We start from the raw sequence: 21056 nt of genomic DNA on the forward strand, positions 1-21056 counted from the left end.
ATTTCTGTGCCTCAGCTCTTAGTCTGAGCCTTGCGTCTCCCCAGCCAAGTACACGACAAGGAAAAGTTTCTGTGTGCTATCATGAGGAAATGATCTAGAAAACCAAATAGCCCAGAGGAAAATAAATCAACTTTGAGTAGGAGAGAAGCGTTATCATCTTTTGTCTGTAACATGATAAAAGACCTCTTTATCGAGAGAAATTTGTAATTAAGCAAGTCTCAATAAGACTTTATAATCTCATATTAAAACTTGCATGGCAAGAAGATCAAACATTGATTTTTTTTTTTTTAATCTAGTGAATAAAAGGCATAGGAAAAACCAAAACTTGGGCAAATTCCAAATAATTTTTAGCAAGATGATAACCGTAGGAAAAAAAGAAGCCCAAACCAACTAGAAGGAGAAGTGATGGATTGCCTATGTTTTGAAATCAATTGAAAGTGTGTATTTTTCTAGAAATTGTTCACTAATTCTGCTGTAGTGGAGTGCAAATTATCAGGATGAGTACAGTCTAATGGGATGAGTTTCGTGGCACAGGCTGTGTATGTATCCAGTACGGCTGGATAATAGCCTTACATACCTGTGTGTAAGAAAATTCCCTTTTCCCACAAAACTGGCAAACACAGTCACCTTTCACAGTCAGTGTAGCCTTATCCCGCGTGTACGGTTACACGTGCGTGCAGGACAGCGGGTAGCTGGCAGCAGGGATGCCTGCTGGGTGTCAGCAGGTGCTTCGCACGGGCAGAGTATCACAGGCCAGCAGAAGAGTCCGCATCTCCGTGCTGGGCTGAGAGCTTGGCCTTACTGCTGCCAGTTTTTTTGGGGAAGGAGGGAATGCTGGCACCCCGGGCACAGCTCACCCTATGCTGTAGGGGGGTGGCTGGAGCCCCGGGATTGTCACAGCATGTCTCCCACTTGTACATGACTCTGGCAGCGGTTCCTCTCTGAAGTGTGTGATGGGTTATGCTCCTCGTTAGTGTGTGATTCATGCAATGGTTTGGTTTCTTGCGCCCATGTAGGAAATTACCTGCATATGGGTAATATAAGAAATGTTTTCCAGTAGAACGACAGCTAGAACATTATGCAGTGCTCTTGTAAAACTGCACAGACCAAATGAAAAAGCCCACTCTCAAAACCAGCTCTCTGGATTACCAGAACTGCCCTAGACTATTAAAAGTGAAAATATTTTGAAAATCTGATTTCTTTGATTATTCTGTTGCTTTACTTCATGTGCTTCACACACCTTAAAGAAAATAAATCATCTGACTTCTTATTTCTCATAAACAAGAACAGTGGGACAATGTGTGGGTTGCACATCTTGAAAGGAAAAACTGGAGTGGACTTGGTTTCCCAGGGTAGGGCTTTCTTTTTTAATTTACCAAACACACTTCTCATGAATATACTCTTTTAAAAGGAACTGAACCATATTTTAGAGATGTAAACTGGGGTCTCCCTTACATCCATCCCCTCTGAATTTTTACTTGATGGCATGTAGAAACCTCACACTGAAGTGAAAGATGTGTATCCCTTCTAAATAGGAATCTTTCCAGCTACGGAGGAGACGCAGGCACTTTGCCCGAGCAGGAGTTTACAGCACGTGGGACAAGCAGCGCTGGGCGGGAGGGCAGCAGGCAGTTCTGGGGCTGAACGTTCAGAGCGAGCGTTTCATGGGGGTCAGCCTGAGATGCTTCACAGAGAAAGATTTTCTGAGACTGAATTTTGAAAAAGTGTGCAGAGCCTTAAAATGCACAGGCTGAGGTGCTGGCAGGGGCAGGGGCATGACCGGTGGCACACTGGCAGGGCAGAGCAGTGTGCTGCTGCAGGACACCCCTACCATGACTACTTGCTACATTCAGCTGCTGCCTTGCCCCAGCCAGCTCTCAAGAAAGCTCTGGAAGAGGAACCAGTGTCCTGGGCCTGAGCCCGAAGCCTTCCCTAGCGTGGGAATAGCACACACGAGAGGATGCAGGGGCTGATTTACGTCACAGCACTGCGTGTAAAATAACAAGTTACAAAAGGGCATTCTATAGAAAGGAAAAAGTACTAACCGAGTATCAGAAGAATGTTTTCCTGCTTTTAGCTTAACATGGCTCTTTTTTTAGTCACTCGGCTAAGATGACTGAATTTGTAGTAGTTGAAAACACTGCAGACTCATTGAAGTGAGCTTGAGAAAGTGCTGGGAGCTGTACCATGCTCCAGAGCTCTTCTCAAACACAGCACTGTGCTTGCTGTGGTCTCTCGAGACCAAAATACAAAGCAATGCCAGCACCATTGCCTGCTACTAAAAATAAAATAAAATAAAATAAATAAATGGAGAAATGCATCATTTTACAAGAAACCTGTGTCAGGCAGTGTATGTTATAAAGATACGCTGTGATTGACAAATCTTAAAGGAAATGTCAGGTAAACCCAGCTCAACAGATTATTTGCAGTAAAAGACAAGCATTGGCTTCTCCCCAGCCGTTTTCTCTTTCTCCTCTAATTCTTACTTTTCCCATTCAGCAGACTTCAAAGGTTAATCACTGACAGGAACAAACAGGTGAAGAAACCTTTCTCCTGGCCTTGGAATAATCCACAACTAAAAATGCTCACAAGGGTTGTTCTGGTGGAAGTCTGATGCCACCTAAAGTCTCCAACAAACCTTGCAGTAGAAGAAATCAGCATTTCTCCCCAGCATTCTCAAGCAGGGACAGCTCTGAAGTTATTAGTTATTTATAGTTCTTTGTGGCTACATTAAGCACAGCAGAAGTTTGTGCTGTGAGAAAATTAGCTCAGTCATACTAGGCTGGGTACAAATCCAAATTTCTGTCATCCTCAGCCTGTGAGAAGCAGACGTTGTAACGCAGTCCAAAATCAAAGCTCTGAAACGGAGAGCCTGTCTTTATTCCCCTGATGATAAAACTAGCTTGGTAATGATATTCCTTTATTTTTAACATTTGGAAACCATGTGGCAGTAGAAGGTAATCAGATTCAGTAGGTGGAAGGACAGTGTGTGCAAGATGTTTTCCACAAATTATATCAAGCCTTAATGTTTAGTGGGTACAAGTGTGTATTTTAGAGTACTCCACTGAGTAGGGTTAATACCTTTATCGCTAGAATTGGTCAATAAGCCTGTTAAAGTGTATTACAATAAAAATCTGTTGTTGTCACAGAAACACACAAAATTTGAAAAATGTGTTGCTTTAACACATTTTTTTTGGGAGTAAGTATTGATTGTTGGGGTTTTTTACATTAGTAGAGCTTTTATTTAGGATTTTTTTTCTTCAGTTGTGTTTTATTTTTTATTTTCCCTTCTTTGTGTGTTAGCGCGGGATGTAGGAACATCATGTTATGTGTTTTTACTACCAACATGGTCGTAACAGCTAAAAACTGAAGCTGCTTTTGGATTTTAAACATCATTCAAAGCGGCTGCTATTGAGTGCTGTTGGGAATGTTAAACTTTGTCTTCTAGATCGAAGTGTCTCTGAGTGCTATAAAGAAACAAATTGTTTCTAGTTTTTTACCTTTAGTTTCAAGTCACCTAACGGTGAGTGTGGGAGGAACTACCACTCTGCACAGTACAGAAATGGTGGGGACTGGGAGGGGACCTGGGCACCTCCGAATTCAGAAGCCCCCTGGGCACTTGCATTTTAACACACAAAGTTTATCAGCAGGTGGTAGGTGTTCTGGACAAAGAAGAACCTCTGCTAATGTGGTCGTTTCTCCCTCCAGCACCCTCTCGAGCTGCTCGCACGCCGTGGTGGCCCTGCTGTACCCCTTCTCCTGGCAGCACACCTTCATTCCTGTTCTGCCTTCATCCATGATTGACATTGTGTGCTGCCCTACGCCCTTCCTGGTGGGACTGCTCTCCAGCTCTCTGCCCAAACTGAAGGAGCTGCCCGTGGAGGAGGTAGGAGCTGACACCAGAGCTGTCTGCCCAGCGTAAAGCTGGCCTCACCCTGGAGAGGGCCTGCCATTTGCACATAAATCCTTACATGATAAATTTTTAATCTGCCTCTCTGTTTCTTCTCTGCCTAATTCTCATGGGCAACTGCCTCTTGGTAAAACTGCAGTAGTAGGTTTAGTCTACTCTTTATTCCACCCCTCTTCCCATACTGGGCACCTTGACAGAATGAAGTGAATGTTAACCTGGTCAACAAGTAAGTGCAGTGTAAATATGTTGATTTGTTCTGATTTCGTCCTACCTAGAACAAGTAGAGTAAGACATGAAGTGTCATCTGCTACAGCAGCTATTAATGCTAAAGGGAGTTGTGCATAAAGCCATAGCCAGCACAGAAAATAAAACCTTTAAGGCTTTTTTTTTTTTTTTTAAACTCCTAAGACTATGCTGGAAATCAAATGCAAGTTGCACTTCATCAACTCTTCCAGTAAAAAGCCACAAAATACCCAGGGGCGCTCTCCTCTCTCTTACTCCTATGAACTTGTGGTCATTTTTCTGTGAAAATTTCTTCTCTTGTCCACACTTTAAAGGTTCTCAGTGCCTCTGGCCCATGTAAATCTCTGCTCTGTTTTTTTCCCACCTTCCTAACATTGGTCTCCCAGATCTTCTCAGCTCTGTCTCTCAGTTTGCTGTTTCATTATTATTAATATTTCACACCCTTGCCCTTCAGAAGCCCTGCTGCCGCAAATGACACCATTTTCTTTAAACCCCTCTGAAATACTTTCCATCTGCACATTAACAAAAATGAATAGCAATACCTTGCTGAGGTTTAAGAAAAAAGACCTGCCTAACCCTTTTAGCTTTTTTTTTTTACATGTTAACCTAGTATGAGATCTGTTGTATTTATGTTAAATTAGACTGTAAGCTCTAAAGAAAAACTTCATCTTCTTGTTTTATAAAAAGCACACCACCTGTTGTTTCACTGTAGGAATTTGATTCATGTTGAGGCTTGGGACCATTCAGGTGATTTTTCTCTATGAAAAGGCTGACACAAATTAATGTTTTCTGTCTCTTCAGATATATTTCACTGTAGTGTTTTCTTTTCTTTAGGCTTTGATGGTTAACCTGGGGTCTGATCGATTCATCAGACAGGTAAAGTACAGCTTGAAATGTAGCCATGCAGTCTAGCAAGCTGTTTACTCCTGTAGTACATTTAGGTTTCTTTGATTAGAGATATTTGGAAGGAATTGGAAGGGAAAGAGATTGGGAATAAAAAAAAGTGCTCATTTTCTGTTTCACCTGCAAATAAGTACCGCTCCTCAGGTACGCAAAAGGGAGCGAGGCTGTGACTGTCAGAAGAAATCAGTAACTGTATTTAAAGTGCAAAGAAAACATAATAACATCATGTTAGCAAGAAAACTCACACTGTTGGAGGTGAAAAGGACAAAAATTGCACAGAAATATTTCTGACTGAGAGAGAAAAGGTGAAGAATAGTTTCATGTGGTAGCGAAAGCAGGAGCCTTGTAAACAGGAACATAAAGGATCACCATCTCCTGATAGTAATGTGGCACTAAACAACTTCAAAAATAATCATCATTCTGCAGGTTAGATAAGTAAACTTTTACTGTATGATTCCCTAGAGCAGGGGTCCTCAAACTACGGCCCGCCGGCCAGATACGGCCCCCCAGGGTCTTCAATCCGGCCCCTGGTATTTACAGAACCCCCCCGCCCACCCACCCCCACCCCCTGCCGGGGGTTGGGGGTGAAACCAAGCAGCCGCAGATGACTGCCTGCCACTTCATTCGCATGTCAGCCCCCTGTTTAAAAAGTTTGAGGACCCCTGAGCTAGAAGATATGGCTGGTGAATAGTGGTTGCAGAGCTAAGATTCTTGTGTCTACTTGCTTTTGCTGAACAATCAGTAAATAAGATGAAGAAAGCAACAGGGGGAAAACCCAGAAAACAAGATATGCTAGAATATAAGTAAAAACAACTGTCAAGAATCAAAGAAGCTGCTTAAAACCAACTAGAGCAGCTGTGTAAACATGTAGCTAGGCTTTGCATGATGTATATTTAGATAAAAACAACTATTTGGACTCTTTGGCATGTAAAGAGCTGATTCCAAGTTTCTATATGTTTACCTTGCTCTTTGGATTATCATGCTTGACTTTAATCTCATTAAAAGCGACAAGATATTTTGTTTAGAAATATATGATAGATGCACATAGATTTTCATTATTTTGTTCCTGTAGGCATGACAGTAGCAGATACAAAATGCTTTTATTCTGAATTTTAAACCTTGTGAAAGTATTTGCTGTAGTTTCTGCATAGATTAATGTGATCTAAAGATATTTTTTTCTTCCTCTGTCAGATGGATGATGAAGACACACTATTACCTAGAAAACTGCAAGCTGCTCTGGAGCAGGCTCTAGAGAGAAAGAATGAACTGATAAATCAGGATTCAGATAGTGATTCAGATGATGGTAAGTTCATTTGGAAACAGGGACTTGTTTAAACAACCATGTAGGTAGTATTGTGACTTTCCATCCAGAAAAAAGAAAGGTGGGACTTAGCACTCAGGTACCTTTTCCAACATCAGAGATAGTCTCTGACCGTACAGGGAATGGGATGGATAGCATCAACCCACAGTAATATATCGTCAGGGATCTATTTCAGTTTCTTTGTAAATGACACACACGCCCATGATTGCCTCAAAACCTTTACTGAGACGCGGTTTTACAGTCAACTTGGCCCTAATTCAGTCTGGATAACCATGCACGCTTAGGGGTGTGTCTGAGTTCAGAGTTGCTCTTGGCATTCGGTATTTTCAGGGGAGAGAAGCAGGTACCTCCAGAAAATAATTTCAGTGCAAGCAGGGCTGGGTTGCCTCTGAAGGTTCATATTTCTCTCCAGCAATTATATAAACAGCCCAGGGTGAATTTAAATGCCTGTGGTTAAAAGGTATGAAACAGGCCCCTATTCAGTTTCTGAAATTTATTTCTATGTGTCTGTGTTACACATGTAAAACTATTTTAACATCCCAGCAATGATGAAAACCCAAATTCTACAACATACCCTTTTTGATCAGTTTTTGGTAAAGGGTCATTATCCCCAGAGCAACCATTTTAATTCTGAGTCATTTAGAAGCTTCTGAGGAAAACCCAAGAGTTAAAATCTGTAAAAAAAGGTGTAATTTTGACAAAGCACCCACAAAACTTGTAATTTTCTGAGCCGTATCCCAAGGATTTGTATTTCTTATTGACTCGTGGTTATGAAACACCAATTATGTAGGCTGGCAGTGTGGACTGTGAAGCTGTCACCCTGCCTGGTGCACATCCAGGTCTGCAGGGAGCCGGTACTGCTCCTTCCGGTGACCGGCGTGGTGTCGGTACATCCCCACACTGCTGCACGACACTGCCCGGCCCTTGGGGATGACAATGCTGACAGCTCTGGTAGCAGCTGATTTTGGTGTCTTATTGCCGCCTTATTTTGCAGAATGTAACACCCTGAATGGATTAGTGTCTGAGGTTTTTATCCGATTCTTTGTGGAGACAGTTGGCCATTATTCCCTGTTCCTAACCCAGAATGAAAAAGGCGAGCGTGCCTTCCAAAGGGAGGCTTTCCGTAAATCTGTGGCCTCCAAGAGCATCCGCCGCTTCTTGGAAGTCTTCATGGAATCCCAAATGTTTGCTGGCTTCATCCAGGACAGAGAGCTGAGAAAGTGCCGGGCAAAAGGTAAGGGCGGCTGGTTCTCCCGCGGGGCAGGTTCTCGGCCAGCGGCCCCCCTCCGCCTGCCCGCAGCCCGGCCCCGGGGCGTGGAGCTCCCGAGAGCACCCGGCGGGGGCGCTGACAACCGGGCACACGGCCGCATCCCGGCGCCGTCCGCGGCTCGGGCGCCCGGCAGCCCTCCCGCGCCGGTGCAGAGATGGGCGAGCGTCCCCCGGGGGCTGCCTGCCCGCGCCGGCGGGACGTGGCAGCCTCGGTAGCCCCAGGCCCGGCTAACAGGGACCGGCAGGGCCACGGGGGCCGGCCGGCGCGCTCCCGCCGCGAGGGGGCCGGGGGCGCGCGTCGCACTGCCGCGAGAGCTGCGCGGGTACGGGCGGGGCGGGGTGAGGCGCGGCCCCGGCTGCCGGCGGGACGGGGGGGGGGCGGGGCGGGGCCTGCGGGGGCGCAGCTGGCGGCGGGGCGGGGCCTGTGGCCGTGTCGGCGGGCGGGGCGCGGGGGGCGCGGCGGGCCCGATTCCCGCGCCGCAGCCGCCGAGCGGGTCTGCGCCCTCGGGACGGGCTGCTGGGGTCCCCGCTCGGCTGCGGTGCGGGGCCGCCCTGCCCGGGGGCCGGCGGGGAGCGCGGCCCGGCCCCTCGCGCCTCCGCCACCCGCGCCCGTTGTCCCGCGCGTACGCGGGCGGCGCCGAGCCGGGCCCGGGCTGGCGGGAGGCCGCAGGGGCTGCGGGAGCGGGAAGCGGGGGGTGCGGGAGCGGCTCGGCCGGGCTCGGCCCAGCTCCCTCGGCTCCTCTCCCGCAGGACTCTTCGAGCAGCGGGTTGAGCAGTACTTGGAAGAGCTTCCAGACACGGAACAAAGCGGAGTGAACAAGTTTCTGCGAGGCCTTGGTAAGGACATCTTGAGAAGTACTTCTGAAATCAACTGCGGTGTCTTTTTTTTGAATTTTTAAGTTACAAAAGCCTTACCTGAGGTGACATCAGCTGGCCGAGCAGTTTCAATGTGACAGGAAATAGGGAGGAAACGATGAAAGCACATTTAATCTGATAAACTCAGATTTAATTGTGATCTTTGTCAACACTTTAATTTTTGCTTGGGGAGGAGGGAACCAAAGCATAATCGAGGAAGAGCAGAAGCAGGGGCTGAGCGCTCAGGGTTCTGTGCCCTGGCTCTCCCTGCTGGTCCACAGCAATTACGTTACAAATTAGATCCGGTCTGCTAAGTAACTTTTGATTGCCCTTGGCTTTTCAGCATGTGCTAGAGGCTGATGGTGTGCTTTCTTTAGGAAACAAAATGAAGTTCCTTCACAAGAAGAACTAGCTCCTTTCTGCCGAAGTACCAACCCAAAGACTATTTAAGACACTGCTCTTGAGACACCTGCAGCGTTTCAGTTTGATGGAGGAGAGCGGAGTGAGCCGACTGCAGCTTTAAGTGATGACCGATGCTGTTGGTGTGCTCCTTTATGTATTTGGGTAGAATTTGTACATAATGTGCTGTAAGCTTTTGTAACTGATTTTGTAATGAGCGAGAAAAACTGTGGTAAATATTTGTATATTCCTGAAAATAACAGGTGCTTTTTTTTTTCTTTACTATGAATTGAGTTATGCTTGGTGCAAAAATGAATAGCTGATTATGTGCAGCTGACTGTCTCAGCAGAACCACTGACTTCAAGGGATGTTTGTGAGAGCTACACTGATGCCTGAATACTGCGGGGATGAATGAGCTCGGGTACGTGGGAGAGGTTGTACGCACAGGGACTGCTTTCATGTGGCGGAGTTGGGTTTTTTGGTTTTGGTTTTGGGGTTTTTTTCCTTCTAATTAATTTTAAGAGAAAGACGTAACAAAGTAACTTGATAATAAGGTACTTGGTTCACAATACAAAACTTCCACTTGGTTTGAACTCTGGTCAGTAAAGTACTTGTAATCCATTCTGCACTAAGACTGCTAAACCTGAGGAGATCTCAGTTCTTTGACATGCAAGCTGCAACGAGTAGGTACAGTACATCCTTTCCTAATATATGTATGTATGGTTTCTAATAAACTTTGTAAATATACCTGTTTGGTTTTATTCCTTGCAAACCTCAGCGGTTTCTGATGTTGAGTACATACAAAACCAGTAACTTCCCTGGGATTTTCAATGAATTTGTAATTAAATTAGAAAACAGTTATTATGAACCTGTCTTTTACTAGGTTTGCTATTTCACGACATGTAACTTGTTTCTTCTTCAATGTTTTTCTCTAGGGCTGAGACAAGGCATTTTACATCCTTGTTCTGTTACTCTTATCCTAACAGAAGAATCTCTTAAATACTTTTTTTTCTTGGCATAGGTTAGCAGCAGATTACTTTTTGTCATTGTATCATAGATGCTGCTTCAGAACTGTGGTATTTTCAGGTTGGGTTTGTGCTACATTGGCTGGATGATCAGAGTGGAATACAAGCAGCCTTTGCCTAGATTTCTGATGAGCTGACTGCTGACATTTCATGAGTCTGCTTTCCTTCTGCATTAACTGCAGTCTGTTAGGTGGTGTTTCCCTTTCAGTGAAGGCTCTTCAGCAGGACAGGAATGGTTAGCTTGCCATGGCTGCCTGCACAGCTGTGAATGTTGCCTTTTGATCTGGTAATGTAACTCCCATTGAGATGCTGTAAGTTTTCCCTTAGACTGAAGAAGAAAATATAAAATACTTGAATACATTTGCAAGTCTGACGGCTAATGAAAATTAGCTAAAGCTTCTTACCTTTAGAAAACAAAAAAACCCCAAATCCCAAATGCTGGGTTTTTTTTCATTTGCAGCAAGATTTCTTTAGTTAGATTGGCTTTGAGGCTTGCGCAGTTCCTAACCTGACAGTGGTTCTGGTTTGCTATCAGCCTCATATAATAAAATTGAGGGATTCTTCACTAAAAAGGTGAAGTAGTTTCCTTTTTTTTTCTTATTTCCCTCACACACGTTTATACAAAAGCTTCTTAAGTGTACATGAAATGTCTTAAAATACAAAGTGCTTTTGATTCAATGAAAACATAATCACAAATGTTAACATGGTGCAAGTTCCAGAATGACTTCTAGATGTTACTCAGAGTGGAAGGAGTAACTTCACTTGTATCAGGTGAATTCTGGCTATTTTATAAACAGCAGCTGCTAGACTTCACTTGTATCAGGTGGATTCTGGCTATTTTATAAACAGCAGCTGCTAGTAAATATACTGGTGAATGCATATTTCTCTTAAGAAAACAACGGATAAACCCAAGATCACTGGCTGAAGGAAGTGCTGCAGAGAAGAGTTGCTACAAAGGCAAGAAAAAGCCACAGAAATGGTGATGTGCAAGAATGTATTGCTGTAAAACCCCTCTCCCACACCAAAGCTGTTCTCCTCTGTCTGCATGTCAAAAATCTAAGTAGAAAGCTTTTAAACACTGTATTACCTACCCATCAATGTGTCTCCAGTTTTTGTAAAGCAAATCGGAGGAGAGTAGCAGGCAAGGTGAGATTATGTTTCAAAACACTTGTAGATGCTGTTTACTCTTACTTGTTACAGACTACACCTTGATTTTCAGAGGATGGCACTGTAAACCCATCCCCGTGTCACCGGGAGGCCTGAAAGGGTCAGATGGACAGAAAATGGGGGCTGGTGGTTTGCCTTCAGTATTAGTTGTTAAAACTAACGGTGTTCCTGAGCGTGCCATGCCGTTAGTGCGCTCTTTAACCGAGGAGGAAATCCTGTAGGAAACGCAAATCCAGTATGAGACCCGTGTTTTAAATGGGTGAAGATTTGTTTCAAGCCTTATGGTACAAAATACGTCAAAAACAAGTTTGAGAAGCTCACGCCCCCCGGGAGCCGCTCCCGTAGTGTGGCAGGCAGCGCGACGTATTTATTTTTCCATTGTCACCGAAGTTTAAATAAATCCCGCTCAAAACCTTACTGTGGCCGCAGGGCACGGAGGGAGGGGGCAGCGGGTGGCGTCGGTAGCGATCGCAGCCACCGCCGAACGCCACCGGCAGCGGGGGTCGGGCGGCCCCGGTGTGCCACCGCCGGCCGCCGCAGGGCCCGGGGCCGCTCACTCTTCGGAAACCGGCCGCAGCCGTCCGGGGCGGCCCCGCTCGCCTTCGGAACCGTGCCGGCCCCGCCGCGCGCCGTGGCCCCTCCCCACGGCCGCCCCGGTCCCGGCTCTCGCGAGAGGCCGCCCCGCTCCGCGCGCCCGAGCGAAGCCTCGCGAGATGTGCCCCTCGCCCGGCCCCGCGGTGCCTTGCCTCGCTCTCGCGAGCGCCGCGCTCTTTCTGTTCCGTCGCGCACGCCGCCGAGATGGTGGGTGCCGCTGCCCGGGCCCGCGGCCGCTGCCTCCCGCTCCGGCACGGGCCCGCGGCCGGGGACCAGCGGGGGGGGGGGCGGGGGGACGCTTCTCCGAGCCCGCGGCCCGCGCAGGGCGCGGCGGGGAGGGTGTTGCGCGGCGGCCGTCCGGGCCTTCCTTCGGCGGGGCCGAGCCACCATGGCGCCCGGCCGCGCCGCCGGCGGGGAGCGACGTGGACCGGGGGAGGGCGGCGGGTGGGCCTGCCTGCGGCTGCTCGCGTCGCTCACAGCCGCTCTCTCGCTTTCCCGCAGCCTTCCAGACTGAGGAAGACCCGGAAGCTGAGGGGACATGTTAGTCACGGCCACGGCCGCGTTGGTGAGTGGCGAGGCGGCGGGCGGCGGCCCCGCGGCGGGTGCGGGCCCGGCCCCAGCGGCACCGGCCCGGCGCTGAGGGGCCGCGGGGTCCCGCGCAGGCTCTGGGCGATGGCGAGCGGCGCTGCGGGTGGCGGCGAGCAGGTGCCGCGGGGATGGGCTGGTCCGAACCCTTGCACGTTCTTGAGGCTTCTCTGGATCTGTAGCTTGGGCAGTGCTCGGGCGGTGGTGCTGGTTGTGCGACATCTTTAGCTCACGGGGTGGTGCTGTCTCCTTTCGACCCTTTGGACATCCCCACCTTTTCTTGTCACCCTACTGGTGCCGGCATTGGTGCCTTCCACTCCTCTAAACCCCCCAGTGGCATGCTGTGGTTATTGTTTTTCCTCCTGTGGGGTTAGCTTTTAGTTGGCTCATCTCGCTGAATGGAGCTGAATTCAGAAGAGGGGGTGGAATTAGAATAATCAGCTTAAACTGACATTGAACATACCTCTGAGCTCAAGTGTTAATGTGTAATATTCTTAGCGTAACAAACTTAACTTTTTCTTCTAGGCAAACACAGGAAACATCCTGGAGGGCGTGGTAATGCTGGTGGCATGCACCATCACAGGATTAACTTTGATAAATAGTAAGCTAACATTTAAAATACGTACGAGCAAGGTGTATGTTCTTGAAGTAGAAATAACTCACTTTTATATGGGAACAAACAAATACCCCTGCCATTCTATGTGTTTTTCCACTAACGTTAAGTGTGGCATTATAGCTACAGTCAACTCACGTCCCTGTTCACCCTAAAATCAAAGGCCTTTTCGCTTAAACCAGGCATCTTTAAGAGTTCAGTGCAGAATTCGTTAAATTTGACCAAATTTGCCTGTTACAGCGTAGTCCCTGCTTAGCAATGCACATGCACAATGTTACGTTCAATCCAAATGGCGTCCTATTTAGCTGCATACTGTTAAGGGAGGGGATGTTGTTGTTTTGCCGAGACTAGAGTCACATCTGGACACTGCCTGTTGTCCTGGTGTGCTATAGTACTCGGACAGTAACCACTAATCTATATTCACTGGCTGTGACCGTTCTTGACTCAGTCAGTCACCAGGTTAGTGACAGGAGCGCTGAAATGCCTCGGGCAGTGCAGCCCTCCCTGGATTCATGGAGTTGGGGTTGCCCTGGAAGTAGAGGGCTGGACCAAACTTACCAGTGAGAGGGATTGAGTTGTGAGTTCCAACGGAGGGAAATGCTTCAAGAGAAAATAATTTCCCCGTCGTTTGGACACTAATGGTTGTTACACTAAAATACTGCATGTATTAGTATGAAAGCACAATGTGATGTTTTGATTACTTGATCAAAGAAAGATGCTTGTTTCAGTGTTAATCTGTAGTCCTGCTTGTTCAAGGTGAATTAGAAGTGTGATCTAATGAGGAATGTGTTTCTTTCACAGTCACCCTGGTTACTTTGGAAAAGTAGGCATGAGACACTATCACTTGAAGAGAAACCAAAAGTTCTGTCCTACTGTCAATTTGGATAAACTATGGACACTTGTCAGTGAACAGACAAGGCTCAATTACGCAAAAAACGAGGCTGGACTGGCCCCCGTTATTGATGTTGTGCGCTCAGTAAGTTACTGCTCATGTTCAAACGTGCAGTTCCTGGTTATTTCATGTGTAACTTAGCTTTGTGTATCCAGGTAGGAAAATGGTGAACTGCAAATAAGCTACAGTACTTGAATATTTGTGAACTTCTGGGGACAAATTTCTTGGCATATAAGTAGTTACACAGGTAGTTAGCTGTTACTTTTTTCCTGCAAGAACTTCTCATACTTGTGTGTTACTGTGGACATGGGCGTATTCTGGAAGATTGTGTAAGATTACTTGTTTAAAATGTTACTGAAGGCATGTATAAAAACACAGCAGAACTAGTCTCATTTATATACAGTCACTTGTTTAATATCGAGACTAGAGTCACATCTTAACGTGTTTGATTGTTTTGGTGTGCTATAGTTCTCGGACATAAACATCTGATCACTATTCGCTGGCTGTGATGTCTCATATCTCAGCCTGCCACCAGATCAGTGACACAAACTAGTCTGGCTGAGTGGGTATGTTCTGCGCCCCAAACGAAGATACCTGTGTTGTCTGGTTACACTGCTGAAGTGATGACTTCAACGGCTGTCCTTTTAATGTAAAGGACAGGAAGGAAGTGAGAGGATTCCAGTGGTAGGGAAGCAAAAGCTTCAATTGTACATTTAGGATGTGCAGAAGAATCCTTTGCTCTGTTCAGAAGTTCGAGGACCAGAAGTCATTGGGTAGTAGATAGCTGTGGAAGTGCAGCCAACTGCTCTTCCCTTCAAAAAAGTAGGGAAAGGTTGGCGACTTCTTTACCAGATTTCATGGTGTTTTCTGTATATGGAGTATGGCGGGGAAAAAATCCAGCTTGTAAATTATAGGAAAAGTTCAGTTTATGGTTTCCATTTTGTCTGAACAAATGCAATCCACTAGGTCATGCAGGGGATCTTTCCTTCATTGGTATCAATTTTATATTGGAGGCTGATGATGAATGAGGTCATGGTGATCATGGTTTTGGTTTTAACTGGTGCTTACTAAAAGATAGGTCTGAATGTAGGAGCCTGCAATCTGACTACAAACACTTAATGGGTTTTTTAATCTTTCTAGGGCTACTACAAAGTCCTGGGCAAGGGGAAGCTGCCCAAGCAGCCTGTAATTGTGAAAGCAAAGTTCTTCAGTAGAAGAGCAGAGGAGAAGATTAAAGAAGTTGGAGGTGCCTGTGTGCTTGTGGCATAAAAGCGTTTGTTTTATTCAAATTTTTTGAATAAAGACAATGTTTAAGATTTGCTGATTTACAGAGATTCCTGATTCTTTTTTCCTAACTTGTTCAGACACTGTTCACACTTAAGTCTGGCAATTTTTGATTAGTGGTTTGACTGCTGCTCGCTATTTTTTGACATTGCCTGGCTACAGCATTCAGCATTTAGCATGTACAAATACATCATTGCTCTGTCTTTATGGGGGAGCAAAACAGGCGGGTTCTGCCTGTATTTGTGCAGCTCTTTCAGCTGATGATACTCTTTACAGCTGTCTGTGGAAAGGTGGCTTTGTGGTCTATTATGAGGATTTTTGTTCACTGAAATGACAGCTAGGTGCAATCTGTGGGGATGCTGCCTTGGCCTTTGGGAATGAAATAGCATGAGTGTGGACAAAGAAATGCAGTGGAACAATGTGGACAGTAGTACAGCAAAAATTGCTGTGTGAAAGAGACTTGGTATGGGAAATCGCTATCAATAAGCTTTGTGATGAGTAGGCTTCTTCTTGGGTTAGTGAAACAATTCGAGTCCCTTTTCCACTAAGGTGGAAGTACAAGGTGGTATCGGAAGGAATGAAGGGGAAATCCCTGGGAATAGTGTGGGTCATTAGGGAGGGCCTGAAATAGGTGGGAAGAAACAACTCAAGGCTTCTACATTGTTATTGCTGGGCTTAGGTCATCAGAAGTGCATAAAGCAGGTTTCTGCAGACTGTGAAGGTTGCCTAGTACGCAGCTTTCACAAAAATAGCCCTGGCTTTTGAGCAGAATAGTGCTGTGTGGTGTGCCTGAGCAGCTAACAGCAACTGTGCCCCCAACAGAAAAAAGTGATCAATGTTTCTTTTCTCTATCAGCATTATGCATAGAAAGAAGGTGAACTAAATTCAAAATACACTGTGGTTAAATTATTTGGGTTTTTTTCCTGGCATTGTTAATGAAAAGCCTTTATAAATTACAACTCTTCTATTTGCCCCTCCAGTGCTTCAGCTGCTGCTAAATGGATGACAGCTGTCTAGCTTCTGATTGTAGTCAACATGCAAAATGCAGACCATTTTAATCCACGTGCTCTCTAGGAACTACTGGTGTAGTACTCCCGAGTACCAACTGAGGTGTTTGCATCAGAACATGAGGCTCATGGTCATCTGTAGTGGAAGTTCTATCTTCACTGATCATGTAACATGTTGCTTCTGCAACCTCTTAGCTGGACCTCTTAGAACACATGATGTTTGTTTGAGATGTAGGCTGACTTCATCCACCACAGGACAAAACTGCTGCTGCATGTACTAATGCTGAATTCCACTGGTTCGTAGGAACTGTAGCAGCAGCATGGTATCCTTTTGGGAATTGTGGCAGACTAGCCAGACAGGTTGCATTAGGCTACAAGCTTTTAAAGCTTCTTGTCAGTGTTACTGAACTGACAGATGGCATTAAGGGTTAGTAAGAGCAGTAATGTACTTAAACTGTTGCTCATTAAGCAGTTGCCTGAACTAATACAGTAACTGTTCACTAACTTTTGCAGTCCATACCCTCCTCAAGTAAGGTACATAGTTTCTGAAGTTACTGCATGTGGGACAGAAACGGTGCCAGCTAGCTTTAGGCTTTCTTACAGCTAATATAAAGCTGTGGCACAGCTCTAGACCTGCACTATATGGGTTTCTGATGTATTTGGCTTTAAAAGACCGTGCTTGCTTAGTTGTAATATCAAAATAGGACTTCAGTTGCCAATGCAAGGTTTGACCCTGCATGCCAAAGCAGAATCTAATGGTAAAAATAAAAAAAATTACTTGCAGCTAGTGAGCTAGCTCTTACGTGTCAGACCAAAACCTTTTTTTATGCTCACTGCTAGAAGTCTTGAATTATTGCTAATAGTTGCGAGTTACCTTCTAGTATATGTGTGGTATGATCTGTGATATCATCCTAGTTAACGAACTTCTAACCTAGTGTTTGGCAATATTTTAGAGTAAAGATGACCTGCTTTATTTTGATAAAATAGTGCTGAGCCAGCGATGCTGCTCATTGTGAAGAACTGTAACTTGAGCAGTTTGTAAAATGCTGGGGTAAGTGTATGTGAACTTTATCTCGTCGACTGCTGGGACCACTGGCTCCTGAGACATGATGCTGTTTATCCTCTGCCAAAGTTAAATCGCTTGACCTCAAGGGTGAGTTGGGGGTGCTGTGACATAAGGAATGTTCCAGACCGCGGAGGCGGTGTTCACCCACAAGTACCTGCGCACACGTGGCAATGGGCAAGTGACCAGCATAGGTAGGCACCACTCTCCGTTCCTGGGTATTTAATGTCTTAATATATGATGTCTGAAGTGGTTCCTGCAGCTCTTGCAGCACCGCTTTTGCACGCAGAAGGCCTTCGAGCAGCAGGTGTGCGGCGCCAGCTCTGACCTGCCCTGCTGGAGGACGGCTTGGGCCCGCAGAGGCTGCAGCTTTGGGTTTGTGGGGCAGCTGGGCCTCCAGCAGGGCACCTGCGCCGGGCCGTGCTGGGCTGCCTGCTGCCCCGGCGGCCGCTTGTCCCTTGCGCCCGGAGGAGCGGGGCCAGCGCGGGCCTAGCGGCGCGTTCCCGCTCGCAGCGCCGGGGCTGCCCTCGCCATGGCAACGCGCCCCGGCACCCGCTTCCGCTGACGTGCGGGCGGCGCGCCCCGCCTTAGCCCCGCCCCGCCGCCTGTCACTCACGGCCGCCGGGCGCGCGAGGGCGGCCGTTGGGCGCGCGGGGGCGCCCGCTGCCGAGGCGGGAAGTTGTGGCGGTCGTTGGCGCGCGCCCTCCTCTCCCCTCAGCGCCCCCCTCTGCCCTCTGCGCCAAGCTGCCCGCGGCGGGGCCGGCGGCGGCCGGGGCTTGGCTCCCCGCCCCCCGGGGGTGTGAGGGGCCGGGGCAGGCGCCGCCGCCCCTCCCGCCGTTTGGGGTGCGGTGCTGGCGGGGGTGACCCTGGGGGGCCGGGAGATCACAGGCGGGCCGCACTTACGACCTCACGGGCGGGCTGTCCGCGCCACCTCACGGGCAGCTCCCGTGAGGCTGCTGGGAAGGCTCCAGGCCGGCTGCCCACCGTGGCCCAGTAAAGGACTTTACCTGATAAAAACAGGAGAAATGACGAAGCTAGATGAAGACCAACTTCTTAAATGTAAAACTTATTCCTTTTTATTTGTTCGGATTTTTGTTTTTAGGGTTAGATACTTTTCGGTTACATATTAGGACTGATAAAGGTTATGTTTTGGTAGAGGGGGATGGTGTTATTTTTATTCAATGTTTTCCAAATTCTTGGTGACTGGCAATACTGCTAGTGAGGCAACTATACACAAAACTGGTAAAGCTGATATTTCGGCATTTTAAAGTTCTGTAACGAGCTTTGTACCAAGATCCATGTTTAATGGAGGGAAGAAGATACAAAAGAACAATCTGGTTGAGAAAAGGGAACACAGGCAATTGAGAGACTTGCATAGAGAGTTTATCCCTAAAATACAAAAATGATGAAGTTGTGAGCGTGTATCATTACAAACCTCTCTTGTATGAAATGTGTTAATGTCTTACTAGAAGTTCTAGCCCTGCGATCTCTGGACACTTCCCTTCAACTTGCCTTGGGGTGGCTGTTGCGTTCCTGAGGCCCGGACTGATCCCTTGCTCCAGAGGCAGGCCCCCAGCTCAGTGCCTTTCCTTTGCCCTCGGCTGAGCTGATGCAGCAAAAGCCCAGTACGTTTCTTCCCATTCCAGGTGTGACTCCCCAGCTCTCCGCTGTCTTCATCTCTGGCCTGCATCCTGCCTCATTACCCTCACCGCACATCTCCAAATGCAATTATTTTCTTTGTAAACACTGCTGCTGAACTAGGTGTTTCCCATCAGGGTAGCCAAGTCACTGGTATTTTAGCTGCGTGACTGCTTGTTTGCCTACCTGTCTCAGTACAAAATTTTAAACACTTTTTATCACCCTCGCCTTTCCCCCTCCTACCAAAAAAATTGTTTCATATGTCGTGCAAAAAGCATTGGTTAAAATGTATGGTAACCCACTTCTGCTCATTTAGGCACAGGTTTGGCCTCTATGGTGATACAGCATTTCCCAGTATTAAGCTCTGTTGCACTGGTTCTGTGTGCATGGATGGGTGCTCTGGTCCTGGGCTGTGGTTTCTTTGTCTAAACCATGTGGTAGTCTTAAGACCTCAACTTCCTACTGCAGAAACTACACGTTATTGTAGATGCTGGCTTGTCTTCTTAGCAACAGTGGTTGCAAGAAACAATAGGGATGGAGCAAGCTGAGAAGCTGTGCTGCTCTAATTGCATTTGCCTGTGAAAGATGGTTGATGAAGATGCACTGTAAAAAGTGAGCTGATATAATAAGCACTGATATAAAGCTTATTAGTTAAACCACAGGCACAATTACCACAGCTCACTTTTAAAGGGACTTCTAGCTTTGAAACTGCAATCAGAAGTTGTAGTGATAGGTTTGAATTTGTCTAAGTGAATTCAGTAAAGCTGATGGATGTCTACCTGTTTTCATTTGTTCCTAGAATGGGTCTTGGGTACAAAATATGATGCAGACTTTAACGTACGGTCCATTTTTTTCTAAAATATTGTAAATAGCAATGACTTTGGGATGCAGCACTGATTCTAGTTGTGAATTTCTAGTTGTGAATTTCTGAGTGAATTTTGCATTGTAAAAGAAAAAAAAAAAAGACCTGTTACTAACCATTTCCACTGGCATCTGCCCTGAGACAGAATCCCTCGAGAAAATACATAGCCGTCAGAGTAGACCTGCTGCTTTTCTGTGCTGGGGAAAGCTGAAGATCATAGCTGCAAGTTATATACTGCTGGTAGCAAGGGCACCATTCCGAGGCAATGAGCAGCTACATGGGGCTTTGGCCCCAGGAGGTTTGGTCAGCTGCAGGGATGATTCCAAGGGAGGATGAGACTGTAGTTGCTTTTTCTCCTCTGATGCAACTTGCAAAAGTTTCCCTTTGCAGGTTGTATCTGATACGCATTTCTCAAAATGTCAGAGTTGAGGATGGAGCATGAAATGCAAAACTCTGTTTACCTTGGGGAGCTTGGGTTGGTAAGAGGAATGCTGCCCTGCTTGTGGGAAGTTCAGGTTTGGTCTGTAATTTGATCTGTGGTCATCTTGACAGTTGAAATTTGATTATGGCAAAGTGTATTTTATTAGATTTCTATAAAGAAGATTGGCAGAAGATGCTGTGCATTTATCAAGGCAGCTTTCTAACGTTGCATTGCTGAAATGACGAAAGTATGATCAGTTGTGCTTATTATTTGCTTTACCTGAAAACTCTGAAACATTGAGGCAAAATTGTAAAAGCAGGCAGAGAATATAGTCTTTTTTATTGCACAGTTTCACTGCTTCTGGCAGGAAATGTACAGCATGTGACAATTCAGCCTGGTGACAGCTTTGTAAGTAGATCAATAGAAGAGATTACTTAAGTTTATACAGAAGTTGCAGGTACTATAGAAAGGTAGCGGGATTATGATTTGTAAACCTTAAACCACACTTTCCTGCACAACAGTCTGCAAAGATATTATTTTTTGTAAAGCAGGTATGTGATTTTCAGCTGCAAGGAACTTCCTCTTTCTTCACAAGTGCTGAATCAATGTTGTTTCTGAGAACCTGCATCCCACTGTTGCCTTCTAGTTTGTGCTTGAGTGATCAAGCGTTTTGTTAAGTGAAGGGGTTGTCATGAGCCATTTTGTGACTCTTCATGTTTTTGATGTCAAACTTCAGCCAACAGAAATGGAGACCCTGGATCTGTTGAAGAATTGTTTGGTGTGCAGATGGGACCTGCGGAGGAGAGACCCCAGAATGCTACCTTGCCTTCACTCGTTCTGTAAGGACTGTCTTCCAGATTTGATTCAAGGATATAGATGTGTTCCCACTGAGTATGAAGTTCTATATGAAGGTAATAATCAAGAATTGCTGGCTTGTGCTCTTTCTATTACAGTATTATAAAAGTAGATGGATTTAGAAATGCTTTTTGTATCCTATTCCTTTAC

At 46.4% G+C, this 21056-nt stretch overlaps 3 protein-coding genes and 2 non-coding genes across 19 annotated transcripts in view; all 5 read left to right on the plus strand.

The window, feature by feature from the left end:
* DENND2B (DENN domain containing 2B) overlaps positions 1-9647 on the plus strand; it is a 180379-nt gene extending 170732 nt beyond the window's left edge. For 8 of the 9 annotated variants that reach the window (XM_056353626.1, XM_056353623.1, XM_056353627.1 and 5 more), the window contains 6 exons: positions 3709-3886; positions 4988-5029; positions 6248-6359; positions 7372-7611; positions 8397-8483; positions 8879-9647. In XM_056353626.1, the coding sequence (XP_056209601.1) occupies positions 3709-3886; positions 4988-5029; positions 6248-6359; positions 7372-7611; positions 8397-8483; positions 8879-8913 (694 nt within the window). In that variant the 3' untranslated portion in view covers positions 8914-9647. Of the gene's footprint in view, positions 1-3708; positions 3887-4987; positions 5030-6247; positions 6360-7371; positions 7612-8396; positions 8484-8878 lie in introns of those variants that run through there. The other variant, XM_056353629.1, reaches the window with a different exon arrangement.
* Positions 9648-11744: 2097 nt separating this feature from the next.
* RPL27A (ribosomal protein L27a) lies at positions 11745-15104 on the plus strand. The gene is made up of 5 exons (XM_056353633.1): positions 11745-11893; positions 12188-12251; positions 12797-12872; positions 13686-13860; positions 14917-15104. The coding sequence occupies exons 1-5, from the start codon at positions 11891-11893 to the stop codon at positions 15043-15045; spliced, it is 447 nt and encodes a 148-aa protein (XP_056209608.1). The 5' UTR covers positions 11745-11890; the 3' UTR covers positions 15046-15104.
* Positions 13225-13356, plus strand: LOC130156601 (small nucleolar RNA SNORA3/SNORA45 family). The gene has a single exon (XR_008824491.1). It is a non-coding gene; the product is annotated as a small nucleolar RNA SNORA3/SNORA45 family (small nucleolar RNA).
* Positions 14193-14324, plus strand: LOC130156602 (small nucleolar RNA SNORA3/SNORA45 family). The gene has a single exon (XR_008824492.1). It is a non-coding gene; the product is annotated as a small nucleolar RNA SNORA3/SNORA45 family (small nucleolar RNA).
* Positions 15105-18026: 2922 nt separating the features above from the next.
* Positions 18027-21056, plus strand: part of TRIM66 (tripartite motif containing 66) — a 51779-nt gene continuing 48749 nt past the window's right edge. For 2 of the 7 annotated variants that reach the window (XM_056354539.1, XM_056354542.1), the window contains exon 1: positions 20639-20962. In XM_056354539.1, coding sequence (XP_056210514.1) covers positions 20743-20962 — 220 coding nt within the window. In that variant the 5' untranslated portion in view covers positions 20639-20742. Of the gene's footprint in view, positions 18190-18607; positions 18756-20451; positions 20603-20638; positions 20963-21056 lie in introns of those variants that run through there. The other 5 variants (XM_056354537.1, XM_056354543.1, XM_056354538.1 and 2 more) reach the window with 4 other exon arrangements.

The sequence above is a fragment of the Falco biarmicus genome, chromosome 10 (genome assembly GCF_023638135.1).
Source record: "Falco biarmicus isolate bFalBia1 chromosome 10, bFalBia1.pri, whole genome shotgun sequence".
Lineage (NCBI taxonomy): Eukaryota > Metazoa > Chordata > Aves > Falconiformes > Falconidae > Falco > Falco biarmicus.